The 18,856-nt window shown below is 41.4% G+C and overlaps 1 protein-coding gene across 1 annotated transcript in view; it reads left to right on the top strand.

Moving 5' to 3' along the window:
• Nucleotides 1–2,411: 2,411 nt before the first annotated feature.
• The window catches only part of phf2 (PHD finger protein 2), a gene marked incomplete at its 5' end in the record, with an annotated part of 32,281 nt that continues 15,836 nt past the window's right edge, over nt 2,412–18,856 (top strand). The window contains 7 exons of the mRNA XM_079218579.1: nt 2,412–2,509; nt 14,562–14,647; nt 14,864–14,978; nt 15,338–15,498; nt 17,099–17,240; nt 17,329–17,515; nt 18,357–18,519. Coding sequence (XP_079074705.1) covers nt 2,412–2,509; nt 14,562–14,647; nt 14,864–14,978; nt 15,338–15,498; nt 17,099–17,240; nt 17,329–17,515; nt 18,357–18,519 — 952 coding nt within the window. The remainder of the gene's footprint in view (nt 2,510–14,561; nt 14,648–14,863; nt 14,979–15,337; nt 15,499–17,098; nt 17,241–17,328; nt 17,516–18,356; nt 18,520–18,856) is intronic.

The raw sequence follows: 18,856 nt of genomic DNA, 5'->3' as shown, positions 1-18,856 counted from the left end.
TGGAGGCATTAATATTTCACCCCCCCTCGCTCGCTGACTTGACTCTGCATATTTAAGGCTCTGCATTCATTTTTTAAGAGTTAGCAAATCTGCTCCAAATGCAAAACAGGCCAAATTACAAAATGATGGCTTGTAAGGGTTTTATTTTTTCCCTTGTGGAAAACTGATCCTCTGATCTGAACCAGTTCAGACTGAAGAAGATAATTACTCCAAAAAAAATGTATGAAACAATCCCAACTATCTTTTTCCAGAGCTTTCGACCACATTAGAAGAGTTGTCAAATTCTAAAGTGATGTGTGTGGGTGACCTTTGACCTGCAGCAGTACATATGAGAACAGTCTCCACATACGGACACGTAGCCTTCCTGCTGCCGGCTCTCTTCTCAAACAAAAACATTCAGAGACTAGTCGTAGGATTTCTTTGAATCTAGTGATGGGTTTATTATGATACAGGTGTAAGGCAGAATATTACGTTTTAGAATCTAATTTTGCGAAAACTCAAAGAACACACCACCGTTAGGCAAATATAGATTTGATGCATGTCAGTAAAGAAAAGAAAAAAAGTGCTCAAAAAGGTATATTTCATGAGGTAAACATGAAATATATATAATATGTAAACAGACATATGCACTCACTGGCCACTTTATTAGGCACACTTGTTCAATTGCTTGTTAACTCAAATAGCTAATCAGCCAATCACATGGCAGCAACTTGGTGCATTTAGGTATCTAGATGTGGTGAAGATGACTTGCTGAAGTTCAAACCGAGCATCAGAATGGGGAAGAAAGGGAATTTAAGTGACTTTGAATGTGGCATGGTTGAGGTGCCAGACAGGCTGGTCTGAGTATTTCAAAACTGCAGATCTACTGGGATTTTAATGCACAATCATCTCTACGGTTTATAGAAAATGGTCCAAAAAAGGGAAAATATCCAGTGAGTGGCGTGGACAAAAAACCTCATCTAACTCGGTACTAGCAAGGTGTACCTAATAAAGTGGCCGGTGTGTATGTACACAAACTGTATACGTATATATTTTTAAGATATCATGAATTAGAATTCATAGTGTTTATTGAGGACCGGGATCAGGACCAGGATCAGAACCAGAACCCCACCAACCAAAGATATTTGAGACTAGCAGAGTACTTAAAACAACATCTAACATTTAATTTATTAATTTTGGATAAATATCCTAGGTGTAAAACCAGCCTCATACTCAGCCATAAAAAAACATGTATAATGTGTGTGTAATTGATGACCCTTAAATGTCCAAACGGTACTGATCCATGATCTGTTTCCTCAGAGTTAACTAAGACCCCGCCCCCCAAAAAGTCACACAAAAAAATGACATCTTACATTTTATTATGTCATGATATTTGGCAAAAATGGCAAAAAAAAAAATTAAGCCTCTGTAATTACATAATGCATTTATTTAAAGGCTCAATAAAATAAACCTTTATTGTGATTCAAGCGTTACAGCAGCGCAAAGACGGAATAAGTACATTTAAATAGAAAAGTAAACATTCAAATAAGAATGAATAAAACATGTTTTACACACATATATTATTATTTATATACTGCATGTATACTTATATATAATATATATGTATATAGCTATATATATATATATATTATATATATATATATGTATCATTATATAAGTATATATATATATATATATATATATATATATATATATATATATATATATATATATTACATATATATGTATTATTGTATACATATTATAATAGTATATTATTAGTAACATTATCATTACACTTTGTAAATATCGTTATTTAATTGGATTATATATTGTTCTCAATTACGTAATGGTAAAATAATCTACAATTATCTGACGGGCGAATGTGATTTTTTTTAAATGTCTATTCATTGTAATAAAAGGCATTTTATTATGCCTGCGTTGATTCGCAGGATGCTGCTGAGAGGAAATAAAACCCGCTAAAAAAAACAAAACAAAAAAACAATCCGCAGTGTTGATGGATCCGGACATTCATTCATCTGATTTGATCATTTAAAACCTGCTCCCTGACGTAACTTTCACATTTCTGTTTTTATTATTTATTTATCTCGCCGCGGCGGCATCGAGGCTACATCTTTTCTCGCTGGCTCCTTAACGTGACCGCCTCGGTGCCGAGCAGTCACCAGGGGGCATGCACATAGTAATAATAATAATAATGCATTTCAGGAAAGCCCGCTAACACGACGAGCCTCCATCGTTCCCAGCACACGGCCGCGGTGTGATGGAGATGTGCGCCTAGGCTTCATGTGTCCGGCGGGTCTGCCCCTGGCTTTTTTTTTTCTTGGGGAAGATCATATTGGATCATATTGTTTGCAGGACGCCGTTCCTCCTGCAGCCCCCCCAGTCCATCCCGGCGTAGTTGTGAATTGAACATGGCGACTGTACCAGTATATTGCATCTGCAGATTACCTTACGACGTGACCCAGTTTATGATCGAGTGCGATGAATGCAAGGACTGGTTCCACGGCAGGTAAGACCGGGTCGCTCGCTCGCGGTTGGCGGCGAGCGGATTTTGTGTGGTTGTGTGTGGCGGTTTGCATTTTGTTTTAAACAAACAAAAATGGCGAGGTCTCGGCGCCGTTTGACAGCTTTGTGGCTCTCGGTCGCCCGTCTACATCTGAAGAGAGGCCGCTCGGAGAAGAAGAAGAAGAAGAAGGCGGAGTTAAAAGCATAGCAGACCGGGGTTGTGACATTTTTTCGAGAATAATACGAAACGTATTCCTCTTTTTAAAAAGTTCCGCTGGTTTATCGAGGGACGTCGGTGCGGGCTTCGTCTAATAACTGCAGTTAACGGTTATTAACGTCCCTGCATAGCCGCGAACTAATCCGCTCGCGCTGCAGCGGCAGCGGGGGGAAGCCTCCGCGGACTCGCCGCTCGTTTTCTCTCCCGTTTTACACCCTCCATAACCGCTTTCGTGGCCGACATTTCCTCCATATTGTCTGTAAAATATCACATTCAGAGCTTTCGCCGAGTGTTTTTTTTAATTTTTAAAATGTTTATTTAACAGAGCGTGGCTGGAAATCACGACCCGAGTCTGAGCTCAGCCCGCCGTCCCAGCCTTCGTTCCTGGCGGCAGCTATGGCTGACAATAGCCCGTACTGGATGCCCTTTAAGCTTCAGCGGGCGGCCGGGGGACGACACCAATATTCACATTATCGTATGCTTTGTCTGCACTTTGAGCTTCAGCGTGTTGCTATTTGTGTTTCACTGCGATTTAAAGGGGGGACGCATCGTCACTTTCCCCGCCGCACATAAGCTGCAGTGATCTCGGTGGAAACCGTGTTTTCTCTCCGCGCTACGTAACGTTTCCCTCCCGCCGTCGCAGTTGTGTCGCTGCACAAGTCTGTCCCTGCTCTCGGTCTTTGTGTTTGTCATGTTTCACGCTGTTCGGCTGCACTCTGCTTGTCTTTTTTTTATGTGTGGGTAGGGGGGGTCGTTTTGTTAATCGTGTTTTTTTTTCCTCTTCTCGTTTGGTGAACGAGCCCTTCAGAGCCATGAACAGTATTTACGCGCCTGAACGTTAACCCTTTGATGCTCCCAGCTGCAGGTCACTTCATCACATTACAGGATGTAATGTGATAAAGCGTCAGCATAAACCAGACATACCAGTATAATTACGAAAATCCCCATCTTCAAATTGAGACCGTAATTGTTCCCACATCTGCTTACTGCTGCTTACTGTATCATCTACAATACACAGTCAGACTTTCTATCCGTTCCAGTGGAAGGTTTATGTCCCCGATACGTTGCCGAAACCTGTGTTTTGTTAAAAAAAAAGTGTGTTACGATGGATCTCTCACTTCTCTTACTTCTACTCCAATCCAGTCATTCAGGATCCTGAGCTTGACCTCTATCAAGGGTTAAATGAGTAGTCCTGTTGGGCCGCAGTGGTGTGGTGGCCAGCACTGTGGCCACAGCAAGAAGGGGCCCCCGGGGGTTTTATTTTTTTCCGGGCTGGACGGGCCCCGCCGTGTGGAGTTTGCATGTTCTCCCCGGGTCAGCGTGGGGTCCCCTCCGGCTTCTCCGGCTTCCTCCCGCAGTCCAAAGACATGCAGCTTAGGTTAATTGATGAATGAATTCATATTTAATTCAGTTCATTGTTCGGTTATTTGCCCGTCGGTGTGAATATGAGCGTGAATGGTTGTCTGTGTGATAGTCTGGTGTTAAGCGGTTAAAAATAACGGATGGACTAAGTCATTTAACTCAAATACAAATGATCATAGTTTTAAAAAACTAACTGTAATAGCTGTGTAGTTTTGTGAAAAAAACAACAATGATGAGATTAGAGGATGTAATGGAGATACAGCACATATTTTTGTTACTGTAGTCCGATATCTGACGTGTGCATGTGGCAAGAGGAGGTCATAACTGGTAATAACATTGTCAAGTTCTCGAAAAAATCTAGTGGGTAGTTTGTGTGGTGTGGAAATATGACAAGATATAATATATAAGGTATTCGGTTGTGAGCATGCGTTACTTATGTAGCCAGAAGGAGGGAAAGGTCGCATTTTGGGGAACAAGCTTATTTGCTGTCATAGATAAGAAGACTGGTATCAGTTTATTTTTCCGTGTTAAGCTTCAAAAAGACACACAGCGGGGACCAGCTCCTTTAAAACTGGATAACAAAAAAGACACTTTCCCACAACTCCTAAGCTGTTATTGAGGAGTCGCCTCGGTTTCCACCACATTTGAGTCACGGCCGCGTTCAGGAGAGCTTCTTTTTTGCCCATCTGTTGTTGATCAGGAAATAGTTCAAACTCTTAACGGCTCCTAAAACCGCAAAGACTTGTTTTTACTGCACATTTCTGCTTTGAGTGAACACTCCACGACGAGGCCAAGGTTTTGTTTTCTGTGATCAGATGGATGCGCCAGACCAGAACGTGGCACGTGTCTGTGTGGGTGTGTCCTGTTGACACTTCAAGGCGACCTGACTGATCGGATGGTGATCGTGGTCAAAAGAGAGGCTTTAAAAACGATGGATCAACACGTTTAATTTCCTCTAAATCTTTCACAATAAAGGTCCCTTTTATTTTTGCTGCTTGTTCTTCATCCCTGCGGTATTAGTAGACTTGTTTTATTGAAGAAAAGCTGCAAACAAAGTTCTGAACGCAACAGGACTCAGACAGTTTAGCTGCTAGCAAAGCTCTGCTAATTGGGTGATGGTCACACTTTCCAATTTGCACTTCACTATAAAAGTCTCCCCGGTGACCGCGGGTCTCAGCTGTGCTCCAGCCCCGGTTTTCCTTCCCTATTCCCTTTGCTCTCCTCTGGAGAGGAACTCCCGTGGGGGGGGGGAAGGTGATGGAGACCTACGTTTGATGAATTGTTCTCATTGTATCCACATGCTGCCCACATCCCACTGAGATCAGAACTCAATGAGAGCCAGGCCACTACGGGGTCTGGCTCCCAGTGGGATCTCAATGCCAACGAGATCTGATCCTGGAGCGTACAGACTTGATAGTCGATGCGTTCTGACCTGATTGGATGACAAAAGACATTGTTGTTTTTTTTGGTATATATTTTGGTCACAATTCTTTAATAACAGAACAGTAAATACTTTTTTTATTTTAGCGTTAACGTAAATTAATAAACATTTGCTGATCTATAATTAACTAAAATGTCAATCTTCGTATCAGCCTCATTATCTGTCGAGGTCACCTTATTGCACATTTAAGCATGGGCTGGAAACATGACTCCAATGGGGCGATAATGTTGTTATTTAATGTGTAAAACATAACCTTTAAGGCCTTTACACACCAGGGATGTTTTTTTTCCTTTTTTCTTTTGCAAGATTAACTCCCATGTCAATATGTAATGTATGTGCAAACTGTTGTTCTTGTCATGAGTACTTTCACACGGATATTGTTGGACCAAAAAGCTGTGGAATCTTTTCCTTAACAAGGTTGATTTTTCTGACTTTTCTCACCGCAAATAAAGGCATCAACCCATCATGTTGTGTGGAACATGGATATTCCCAAAGTTACGCCTATACCTTCGGAGGATTTGAAAACTACACAAAGGCTAAAATTAAAATAGCATGTGCTGCGGGAGACAGTCTATTCTGCTAGATAATACACCCGGGGATCCTGGGCAGCTCCACCCAAGACAGATGAAATAAATGCTCTCTAAGAGGTTGCTTTGAGTTATAGAAGCTAGTGGCACTTTGACTATATTTTCACCGTTTAAAGTTGCAGAGGTTAGCGTGTTAGCCAAGAGTGGCCCACTCACACCTCCAGCAGACACAGAGCAAGATTATCATCCTACTGACATGCTTCTGGCCACCAGACAAATGGATTTCCAATATTCACATTTCTTTTATCTGTGTTTTGGTCTCCAGGAGCCCCATTGGGATGTCTTCCTAGCCACTGTGGGAGACAGCGATAGTAAATGTACCTTAAAAACAAACAGAATGAGCTAAAACTGCTTATTCTCTGTGTTACTCTGAGCAACCTTTTTAACACACACAGTGTTATTATATAATATTGGTTATTGCTGCTTAGCCTAATTTAATTTCACTTACTGTAACCGCAGGGTAACAGTGCACATGAGACAGATGTAGTATCTTCAATTGAGAAATAATTGTCAAAGAGTAGGGAGCTGCCAAGCATAAAATAAGTCAACGCTTCCCGTAGTTGCTTCAAAATAAAAGCCTTCTGGTAGTTCACCATAAAAAGGGAACCACAGGAAGGGCTGAGTGTCCAATGGCAGGGTATTAGGACTTTACCGTAGCTCTGAAAGCACAGAACAGAACTGCTGATCAAGAAATGGTGAATGAAGTGAGAAACTGGAAAGTAGGACAGAAAATTCCAACCAACATTAACCGCTACGTTGCATATAGGAGCTACAAAAGTGCTGCAAAAATGGGTTCTCTGTGCTTTATTTACGTAACCCGGTCAAGCCGAGAGTCCCAGCACCTCGTCGCTAGCTAATCGCTGAAGCTCTGCACGTAATACGGCCGAGCAGAACCCACAGCGTTGTTGAGAAAACGTAGCACCCGCCCTCCATTTCCCCTCCCAGGTTAGCACTGTTAGCTCTGTCAGCACCGTTGCTGTAGTTTGCACTTTTAGCACTGTTAGCCGCTAACCACCAGCTGTCAACTGTCGTCATGTTGAGCACCGCTCAGAGGCATGCTCCTCATTTGGAATTTAGCATCTGTAAAAACATCTTCTGGATTACCATATATATATATATATATTAAAAAAAATGTAAACAAATTCTTCCAGATTGATCTTTTGTAACACATACAGTAGCTTAAATATGTGAAGGTTTTTTGTCCCCCAAAAGCTACATTTTTTAAGGTTGATAGACACGTTTCTAAAAATCTATGTTTGGCCTTTAAAAAAAAAAAACACCAATAAATATCAGAAGGACCCTAATTGCATCAGTATCAGTCACAATGGAAAGCCAGTAGCCTGCACCCATCACTGCAGCTCTGGCACTCACCTGGGTAGACTATCTTGGAGATTGATAGATAGATACTGGAAATACAGACATAGTCCATATGAGGCAACTACAAAATGTTCCTTTCATATCTGTTCCTGTTTTTTAAAAGCACTGCTGAATCTGTCTTGACTTGACTGGAGGTCCACAAAGCCTGCCTGTCAGTGGATTATCTCTGGGCTTTCACCGCACTGACATTGCAGTGTTTGGGTTCTGGCAGTTAATCAGCTACTGTATTGATAGTGTGTCGTGTTAATGGTTACAGCTTAGTGGTGTCAGGCTACTTAGTTTTATTTTGAGGTATCTGGATATATTTGGAGACGAGCTAGATTTCTCCTGCCGCACCAATACAATGGAGGCAAACGGAATATCACTGGTTGCGCCGTCGGCATTTATGTATAATAAGTCTTTCCAGAAAAAAAGGGGAAACGCTGTTAACAGATTTCCATTGGAGCTTCTGTCTATAACTATCTCTTCTCATCCTTAATACAGTCATTCCTTCAGCTCCAAGTAATACGCTTTAATAGAAATGATCCGTATGGGACCTCACAGGCCAGCTATGTAATGTACATGTTGGCTGTCCTGATAGTATTGATCCTATTCTTGTACAGACATGTCTAGAGCAATGTTCCCTCTAATTTTTTTCAGCACTGAGCAAATCTTTTTTTTTCTGAGCGCACATTTCAGCACTGTGAGCAATTCACAACCACGCGACCTGCCGAAAATGACCACAAGCCTGCGTTAGCCATAGGGGATTCAAAGAGATGACAGCAAATGCATCAATATGTATACAAGGTTGATATTTATTCAATATCCTTTGTAATGGCTGGACTTTGGGAACATTTTAATGATGGTGTTTTACCAGTCAGTTTAGTTGAACTTAAAGGATCTTTGTTGAACTTCAATAAGGGGAGGTTATGACTGGTTCACTGGTTATGACTGATAATGATATATATATAAAAAAATAAAAGTATCAAAGGTGTTTAGTCATTTCGCAGGTACAACATTTAAGTGGAACTTCATTGAAAGAAACATGCTAATGCAGTGCTTAACAATAATTATAGGCATATTAAATTGACATGGTGTCATTTTTCCTAAAGGTAGCCTATATAAACAATTTAATAACTTCATATTTAAATATGTCTGAAAGTTTCATCCTACCCGTGTCAGTTTGGACTATTTCATCTAGCCACTCATGTTTGAACGTTAGGCAGACCTTTTTCTGGGGCGCCTGCTCTGCCTTTCTTTTCGCCATGGAGGCCTATAGCTGCTGGAGCAGGGCCCGCCAAGAGGAGCCTAAACAGCGCCGGCCCGAGCTCATGTGGCGCTTTGGGCGAGCTTCACTCCTGGCGCCCGGAGGAGGACAGCGGGGGTTGAGGGTGCTAACGGAGGCAGAGCGCTAGCAGAGGCACAGAGAGCGCATGTCGAGAAACGGGACGCTGATTGGCCAAGAAGACTCGACACGTCAAAGATCTTATTATTGCGGAGATGGCTCACTCCTATCTCAGAAACACTGGCGCAAAAAAGATTTTTAACCCCTGAAAAAAAATTGTTTGTGCGGTCTGACAAATGTGCGCGGTCTGAAAAATCTATTGCGCGGCCACTTCGACTGGCCACACGCTCAGCTTAGAGGGAACACTGGTCTAGAGCCCCTCTCACACTGGACTAAAAACCAACTAACCCCACTAACATCTGGCTTTTTTTTACAGTGGGAAAGGTTACAATAGGGACCAATGACTTGGGTGATTTGCAATACTTTATCCATAATATACACAATCATTTTAGTGGAAAAGGGTATAAAGTATTTCTTGTTTCGACAACTTAGTGACAACTCTTTTATCTAACGATATAGCTTGTTTAATGTTAATTGTAGTGTGTGTGTGTGTGTGTGTGTGTGTATGTGTGTGTGTGTGTGCGTGCATAATAGCTGACATTACTCGGTGTGCCTTAAATGACATACATTTTACAGACTTGTTGTAGCTAACGAATAACTAGCGACTAGCTAGCGCTCCTATCGGACTTCCTGACTTCTCTCTAAAGAGGCTAAAGAGACGACTTGTTTTGAAACAGCATCTCTTTCATGACATCATTCACTTTGAAATGCAGTAGAACATGACAACATTCACCGTTCTGTAACAGCACAGGTGGCTAACACTAGCAAACAACCTTCCAAAATGGCGCTAGGGGCGCCTCTATGGACTGTGAGGTACAGCAGGCGGTTCATGAGACTGACAGAGGTCACTGAGCTAGCGCTAGCTAAAAGCTCGACGGTGCTGTTGGAGCTACAACTGCACTGCTACCTTATAGATCATCGTTGAGTGTGGGTTCAGAAATGACAAAATTCTGTTATTGTTGAACTGACAAAGTCGATTTTAGTGTTTGCACGAGTCACATTTTCACAAGCTAGTGACCGATCTTTACTGAACTTTACATTTTTTTTATAATGATCACATTTGAACCCCAGAAACAGTATTTGTGTCAATGGTGTTTTTCCATTTCATTTGTATGTGCAGTTTTGCAATTGACATTGCACGTGCACATTTTTAGATGATGCTCATTTTAGTCATACAGATATAGCACAAGAGGGGGGAAACATAGAATAAACAACGAAAAAGAAACAGAATGAAACGAAGAACAAAAATATAAACAATGTATAACTAGGGAGTGATCTATTCTCTATTGTACATTCATTGATTTATGAAAATAAAATCAGGTCTATGGGGTGTTACGTATGTAACCCATTTTTCTCAATATAGCAAAGATTGTTCCAGTTTGTAGTTGACAGACACTGTTATCTTCTCCATGTTGTAAATACCCATTGTAATGTCCATCCATGTATTCAGAGTGGGACTCGTGTGATAACCATTTCCTAGATAGAGTCTTTTTGCAGGCCACCAGAAGTACATTTATTAAATATTTGTCTTTTTTCAAAAATGTTCTGTAGGCGGTGTGTATCCCTCTCCAATAGTCTGTGATAGCAGGGCAATCCCAGAAAAAATGATAATGGTTTGCATTTTGATTTCCACATCCTCTCCAGCAAACAGGAGGGTTACTATCATAGTGGCGGTTCTGAGAGGATGTAATAAAATACCGTATCACATTTTCCACCCCAACTCTCCCCATGTCTGCAATCTGGTGCACTTCCATTGAACTTTACATATTACTTTCCATTCTTCCTCAGATAGTTATTCCTCCCTCCTTCTCCCAGTTTGTTTTAATATAAGAGGTTGAATGTGTTTTTAAATTCAACAGACATTTATATATACATGAGATGATTTTACTGCCTATATCTGAGTTATATGCGTTTCTAAACAGTTTGATCCAGATATGTACTCTTTGTCATATTTTTCATCTTCGTATTCACAAAGAGTCACATCTGCAAGTATTGATAGAAGTCCTGTTTTTCTAGTGAGTGTTTTATGTGCATTTTAAAGTAACACCTTAGAAAAGCTGGATGGAATCTTAAAATACAATTACATTTCCTCAATTGCTCAAAAAGTTTAAACGTTTTTACACATGGTTTTTACCTCTTTTTTTTCAAAGTTGGTGCACTAAATTGGATATGGAAGTGACTTTGCTGAATACATTCTGATGTAGCAAATGTTTAACTCGCATGACCGGTCGGCTGTGTCTGGTTGTCGGCTTCCTGGATATTCCCACGACACTCACATGTTTGTCTTTGTCTTCAGCGTAACACATGCAAGCTGACATTGAGGAACAATTCAAACTTATTTGGGACTATTGCAAATGTAATGACATACTATTGACCTGTATGGTGTTCAATTGTACTCAGACACATGTCAATCAAATAAGCACAAGTATTAGATGTCCCTGGGGATATCACACCGCTGTCCAGTGTTTTGGTTTTGCATCAGCTTCCATTGCATTTGATTTTACATGCTTGTGTTTTGGAATGCAAACACAAATTATTCTTAAAGGACGATGAAAACCTTTATAAAGGGTGCATGTCTGATGTTAACATGGTATTGATGGGTTGTAGTTGGTATTACATGGACTTTATCATTTGTTTGACAATATTTGTGGTTTTATAGCATTTCATATTTATCAGTATGAATTCTTAACTCCTGCTTACTCTGACTAAAACACAAAAACCTAACACTGAATCAAATTGAGCATTATTTCCTCAATGGTTTAATGAAGAATTGAAAGTTTCAAGCAAGAATGAAGTGAATGGTCTTTGATTCGTCTTTGATTCATTGGATAGTGACACAGAAAGAGGAGTAACAGTAGTAAGGAAGGCCCCATAGCTCAATGTATTACTGTTTAGGGTGTCCATCTCAGTTTGGTGAAGGCCTTTGAATTCCCCTCCTATAGCACGTTACGATCACAGTATGTCATGTCGTCTGACCTTTAGTACTTACTGAGCAGCAGATATGGCAGTAAATCTCTTAAAGAGAGAGAGAGAGAGAAAGAGAGAGAGAGAGAGAGACTTTTAGTATGGACGATGCTCCAAAACAACTGAAACTTACACTTCCCATAATGCATCTCATTTGGGTTTGTTACACGAACGTTGTGTTCAAAATGTGTAGAATCAGAACCCAAACTGAGATAAGCACGATGACATCATCATGACATCTTCATCAGTGTATATTCTCCTACTTGAGAAAGCTCCACAGAAGATATTATACAACCATTTTCACATACTGAATAGTACTAACTGCGACATAACTGATCCTGAGTGTAACATTTAAATAGCATTGTCGACCTGTCTTCACTGCAGTGTATGTAGACTGTCTTTACTACGACAGCACAGCACTTCAGAGTGTATGACCCCCACACGTGTAGATCTTTACGAACATTAATGGCATAACAGTGATAAACATACGTTTTGTATTATCCAATAAAAAGAGTGCAGCAACGTATCGCATGACATTGAATCAGTCTCTGCAGAGGAGAAGTCATCTCTCTTGCACCCCGCAGAGGAAGGTAAAAGGTTGAAGTCAGTTCCTGAAGTGTTCAAGGACGACACGGCGGAGCTCACGAAGTGATGAAAGAACTCCGATGTGGTTCAGACCTGGCCTCGGTTAAAAAATACGTCCTACAACGATGAAATCAATTCTGAAACCAACTCAGCAGCAGCAATGTGGCGAAGTTGAAGCGGCGGGAACCTGATCTTATGATGTGCGTTTCACCTCAAACCAGAAACTTGTCAGCACAATTAGTCTGGAGCGGTGCCATGCTTTACTGTCGTCAAGGCGATATGTTTATATAGTTCTCAGTGTTACTGAAACTCAAACTTAGTTGGAAAAAAAAGAACATGCCCCAACCAAGTACCATGCACTTTGTCCTGCTACTTAGCAGAAACATTGACGTGACCACACCTCTCAAAACTCTCAATGGACTCTTTGATACCACAAAACGCTGTCAGGGAAAGAGTCTCAACATCTGGTTTTTATGTACATTTCATATTTAGTGAGAATTGTAGCAGTTGTCCTCAGGGCCACCACGTCAAGGTTCAGGAACAAGTATTTCCACGATGTCCAGACCCGCCCACTCCTGTATCTGCAGTTCACAAGGGTGGTTGAGGAGGGGTGTGTGAATGATGCATTCTGGGGGAAACTCCCAGCTCATTTGAGTTTGAGAGCAGCGGCTCCAAATGGGAGGAATTTGCTTGTGCAAAAAAAAAAAAAAAAAAAAGGCATCGACAGCTGCTGTTTGGAACAGAGCGGTGCATTCACTGTCATCATTTCTAACACTTGATTTCAAATGAATGGACTGGACCGGTCCTGTGTTTGCCTCAGTGCAGTTTTCTATTTCTTTCTGTCTTTTTTTTAAAGGAGACTTTTACATTTGAGTCACAAAATAAGCTTTTCTGAAATAAAAACCAAATTCTCCAATAATAAACTCTCAAATGTAGAGAGGATTATTACATCAAAGGCACAAACGGAGGCAATCTGACTCGCGCCAATTCAACCGGCACTTCCTTTCCCAGCCGCCGTTAACCACAGTGTTCAAATATAGAATGCGTCTGCAGTGAAGAGGCCTTTAAAGTCTGCTGGGTGGCGTATTGTCCCGTCCTCCACTGTCCTGTCCCCTTTGGTTCGGCGCTGTACTGCAGATGAGGACCCGGTCAAATTACGAACGCTTGAAGTTGGACGAACTGTAGAAAGTGAGATTTCCCATGTCCTCTTTTTCAAATAGTTTTTTTTATTGTAAAGCAGATCTAAGAGCCATCAATGCTGCGGAATATGAACGTGTTTCGTCCACACAGCCCGCATTCAGAAACCTTTAAACGAGCCGAAGGGACTAACGTGAGGTTGTGATGTCACCGGGAGAAGTGCTGCTATACTCTGTTCAGTTGACACACACAGTGAAGCTTAGTTTGTACTCTGTATAGACTAAGTTTAAACTAAACTCCAGTCTCCGGTTGATGCAGAGGAGCGGGAAATGCTGACCAATTAGAACAGACTGGGCTTTTTTATAGGAGGGGTTTCTTAAAGAGACAGGTCGCTAAAAGGGAGCGTTTCAGAGAGAGGTACAGGTACATTCAAACAGACAGTATGAGAAAAATAGTGTTTTGTTGAACATTAAAGCAAGAAAAACTTTTTGAGTAGAAACACCAAGTACAAGTATGAACCTGAAAATGAGCATCTCTCCGTTAAAGTTGCTCAAGGCCTTTGTGTGTTTTCTCTCCCTGGCCACCACTTATATCTGATCATGTCGCTTCACTGCAAATATCAGCTCTATACAGATGCTTTTTTTAATTTTATTTTTAGAAAGAGCTGAAATTCTATCTTTTGTAACGTTTCGGTGGAAACACTGCGACATCTCGACAACGCCTTGAGTGAACCATATTCACATTTGGCACGAACATCCACATTCAAGGATGAACTGATTGGAATTTTAAGGGTCAAAGGGCAAGGGCACATGTCGTCTTTGGCCATAACTCAAACATTCATATGCCCGTCTTGGAGAGGCATGGGTGTGAACTGGGCAGGCGGTACCTCTAGTTTATACTGCAGGGGAGTCGAGAGAGAGAACGTCCACACGCTTTGGGAAAAACGGGGTCCTTTAAGGTCACATTCCTTGACGTTAAAATGTGTTTCTCGTGTTGTTTCAGCTGTGTTGACGTGGATGAAGATGACGCTCCAAATATCGACATATATCACTGCCCAAACTGCGAGAAGACCCACGGTATATCCACACGTAAGTAGCGACTGAAATGTTGTTGTTTTCTCTCAGCGGAGACGGACGCGAAACACCTGCCGTGGCAAAGTGATCACTTCCCTGCTTCCTCGACCTTCTGTCACGGGATATAAAACTCTCTGAACAGATCAAACCGTTTTAAGAATAACACGATTTTTCTTTGAAACTCAATTATTATCGTCTTTTGTTTAATTTGTTTTTCTTTCTGCTCCTCAGTGAAGAAGAAAAAGAACTGGAACAAACATGACACGGGGCAAAGCACGGACATCAAAGCTGTTCAGAACGGCAGTCAGGTGTTCATAAAGGAGCTGCGCAGCAGGACCTTTCCCAGGTAAAGACACTGCAGACACCCCCACTGTGTTGGTACTACTCCCTGGGGAACTGTCCAGCTGTTAACATATGTTGAAATCATGTGACATCAAGCGGTAAACCCTCTCTAACAATTAAAATAGTCCCACTTAACTAACCGGGATCACCTTTAATGGATCCAATTATAACCACATTAAATGATTCGTCATGATGGTTTGGCCTCTTGTCAATATTATTCCTCACATTAGTAATACCTCCACTAGGGGGCACTGTCTAATAACGTTTTAAAGGTCGGCCTTCAGTTGCTGGCGCTGTACTCAGCCCGTTGCATTGGTTCTTCTGGGGAAAGCCCTTAACACACTCCCTCTGCGTGGGTTCCAGCGCTGACGATGTGGTGGTGAAGCTGAGCGGAGGTCAGCTGACCATGGACTACCTGGAGGAGGGCGGCTTCAACGAGCCAATCCTGGTGCAGAAGAAGGACGGCCTGGGCATGTCCCTGCCCGCTCCCACCTTCTACATCAGCGACGTGGAGAACTATGTTGGTAAGGGCCACAGCGTGACTATCTGACTACTACTCACGGCTACAAGGCTATGACATCACTGCTGTTGATACTGCTATTACTGCAGTGCTACCACTACTGCACTATAACTACTACTACTGTGAATACTATTACTACTACTGCTGCTGCTGGCTCTGTTATGGCAATAATCAGCTCTAATAATTCCACTATTGCTGCTAGTGTACTTGTACTACTTTTGTTTTGCCGTTTTATTCGCTGTGGCCTCGTATTCCTGTCCTCTATCTTCTAAGGAAGCAGCACTAACATGGCTAAAAGTGGAGAGAACTCAGAAAAGTCTTAAAAACAGTATAACACAGTTATAATAGTGCAAATCATTTAAAGAAAAAAAAAAAACTTCCATTTTACAACCTGTACTTACAAACCCTCCCTTGGCCTCGTGACTGTGGAGCTCAGCTGTAAATGTTTTTCAGAGGATGTGGTTTTTGCTAATTATTTATTTTTAGCAATATTCTTAATGAGACACTTTATTGAAATATCACTATTTTAAGCATATATTTGGTTGCTTTTCCGGAATGAAGAGTTTTGTCACAGATGATGCATTCATGGGCCGCTGGGAATTTGAAAATCCGACCATAGATTCTGTGTTTACAGACAAACAAAAAACAAAAAAAACAATATGCTTTTCGAACCTGCCAACTGGTTGTGGGGATCAGAGGGTTAACTAATACTATCACTGCTACTATTACCACAGGAACTGTTACTATTAATATTACAGGAATTAGTGGTATGAGTAAAACTATCACTACTACTACTTATGCCACTACTAACAACACTACTGATGCTAATACGGTTTCTTATTCGACTACTGCTGTTGCCACTTCTAATTAAGTAATTACGTGTACATTAACACTATAGCTAGTACTACTGTGGCCACTACTAGTGCTGTACAGTACTATTGCACTACCACTACTGTTGCTGCAACCGTTGTACTGCTTGCACTGTACTAGTACTAAAACTGGTCTCCTGAAGTACTACTTTACATCTACTACAATTACTGCTGTACTCACAGTATTAGGTGCAGTATTATGTATTAACAACTTTTACTACTTTACTTTACTACTGCTCCAGTATAACTATGTCTGCTATAAATACACAGCTAATGCTGCTATACTACTAAATATCCATATGAATATCTTCATTTATTAAGCAGGTCATTTGGAGCAGTGCTTTCAAAATAAGAGCATGAGCAATAGAACAGGGAACATCATCAATTTTTTTTTTTATTATACTTTTTTACTTTTTATGTTACTATAAAAATATTCTATAATTTTGTACAGTTAGAGTTTAATTTATTATTGACAACCAATAATAAAAAAGCCTTTGAAAGAAGGGAAATAAGCACAAGACAAACACTGAGCTATACCGCTTCTTATCAGTAGAGGGCGCCTCTGTCCTATATTGCCTCTGTGCTCAGTGATGAGATCACTTGTTACACATCAACAGCTCACTGCTGCTGCAGACATGTGTTGTTCCCCAGTTTCCTGTTTAAGGAGAGTGTTTAGCTTGTCGGCGGTTAGTGTTTCTCCAGCTTGTTTGACAGTCACTCCATCACTGTCTCCAGGTCCCGACGTCGGCGTGGACGTCGTTGACGTCACCAAACAGTCGGACAGCAAGATGAAGCTCAAGGAGTTTGTCGACTATTACTACAGCACAAACAGGAAGAAAGTGTTAAACGTCATCAACCTGGAGTTCTCTGACGCGAGGTAAAGTGGTGGCGTTTGAAACGGAGTCCGATTTTGGCGTTTGAAGTCTGGAACCCTCCCCGTACTGATTGACTTTTTTCTGGCACAGGATGAACTCGATAGTGGAGAGTCCGCAGATCGTGCGGCGGTTGTCTTGGGTGGGAAACTACTGGCCCGACGACGCCCTGCTCGGGAAGCCAAAAGTCACCAAATACTGTCTCATCTGTGTGAAAGACAGCTACACAGACTTCCATATTGAGTGCGGCGGCGCCTCCGTCTGGTACCACGTCCTGAAGGTCCGTCACACGTATGGTCGAATGTCATCAGAAATATGAGTTTATATAAAGCTGTGTGTTGGCAAGGACCTGGCGATACGACACATATCGTGATATCGGGGTTACGATTCTATATCAGAATCAGAATCAGCTTTATTGACCATGTGGGTTTACACTACATGGAATTTGACTCCGGTTTCACGCAGCTCTTCGTACTTATATACAAACACAATATACAATAAACAAGATAAATATAAAAAAAGACATTAAAGACAACAGTAGTCAGAGTAGTGCAGATGGAGGAGTCTGGGTAATTGTTCATCAGAGTGACGACCAGTGGAAAGAAGCTGTATATATTGATACTGTAAGGAAGGGGATATATATTGCATTTTTTATTTTATTTAGGAGAACTGTTAAAGTATAAAGAACACCCCCCCCATATGCATGAAAATCTAAGTTACAAAAAATACTTTTTGATGCAATCAGAACAGTTTGCATTCATCACGGTTCCTGTAGCATCCACATTTTATAGCATGCACCTTTTGTGCAATCTGAACTAAGGAATTAACAATTTTCCATCAGTAAAAGAAAACAGAATACGAGTGCTTTAGGCACACAAATTAAGTAAATAAAAAATGGACCAAGTATGGAATATAAATCAACGGTGTGTTTGATAATCGATTCATTATCACGCGACAAAATACTCAAGTGTATCAGTATTTTCTTACACCCCTAGTTTATACGACTGTTTCATTTCAAGACGTAATGTGGAATTCATTCAACTCCATCTCTCATACAATGATGATGATGATGATGATGATGATTACGAGGCCAGAAAACGTGACGGTGTCTGTGCTTGCAGGGGGAAAAGATCTTCTTCCTCATCAAGCCCACCTCCGCCAACCTGTCTCTGTACGAGCGCTGGAGATCATCGTCCAATCACAGCGAGATGTTCTTCGCCGACCAGGTGGACAAGTGTTACAAATGCACTCTGAAGCAAGGCCAGACGCTCTTCATCCCATCAGGTCAGAACACCCAGCAATGTAGACGACACCGCCGCCGCAACCCCGCGCCCGTTAGAGCCCGCCAATCGGAACGGTTTGCAATTGTAGCGGAGATCCCAAAGAGTCCAAACACAGAGCGCTGTGTGTGTACAACATGGCAGAGGAAACATTTACAATATGTCCATTGGATATGAGAGAATGTTTAGTTCTTAACAAAATAGCTGATTCCTCAGAATTGAATCATCGTTGAAGTCGTTATTTCAAGCAAAGAAAATGCTAAACATCCAGCTTTCTTTTCAGTTTTTTTAAACCACTGTGAATTGGATATCTTTAGGCTTTAGACGGTTGCTCCGGCACC

The sequence above is a fragment of the Taurulus bubalis genome (genome assembly GCF_910589615.1).
Source record: "Taurulus bubalis genome assembly, chromosome: 5".
Taxonomy (NCBI): Eukaryota; Metazoa; Chordata; class Actinopteri; order Perciformes; family Cottidae; genus Taurulus; species Taurulus bubalis.
Note: the sequence above shows the minus strand (reverse complement) of the source record. Positions and strands in the feature narration are given on the sequence as shown.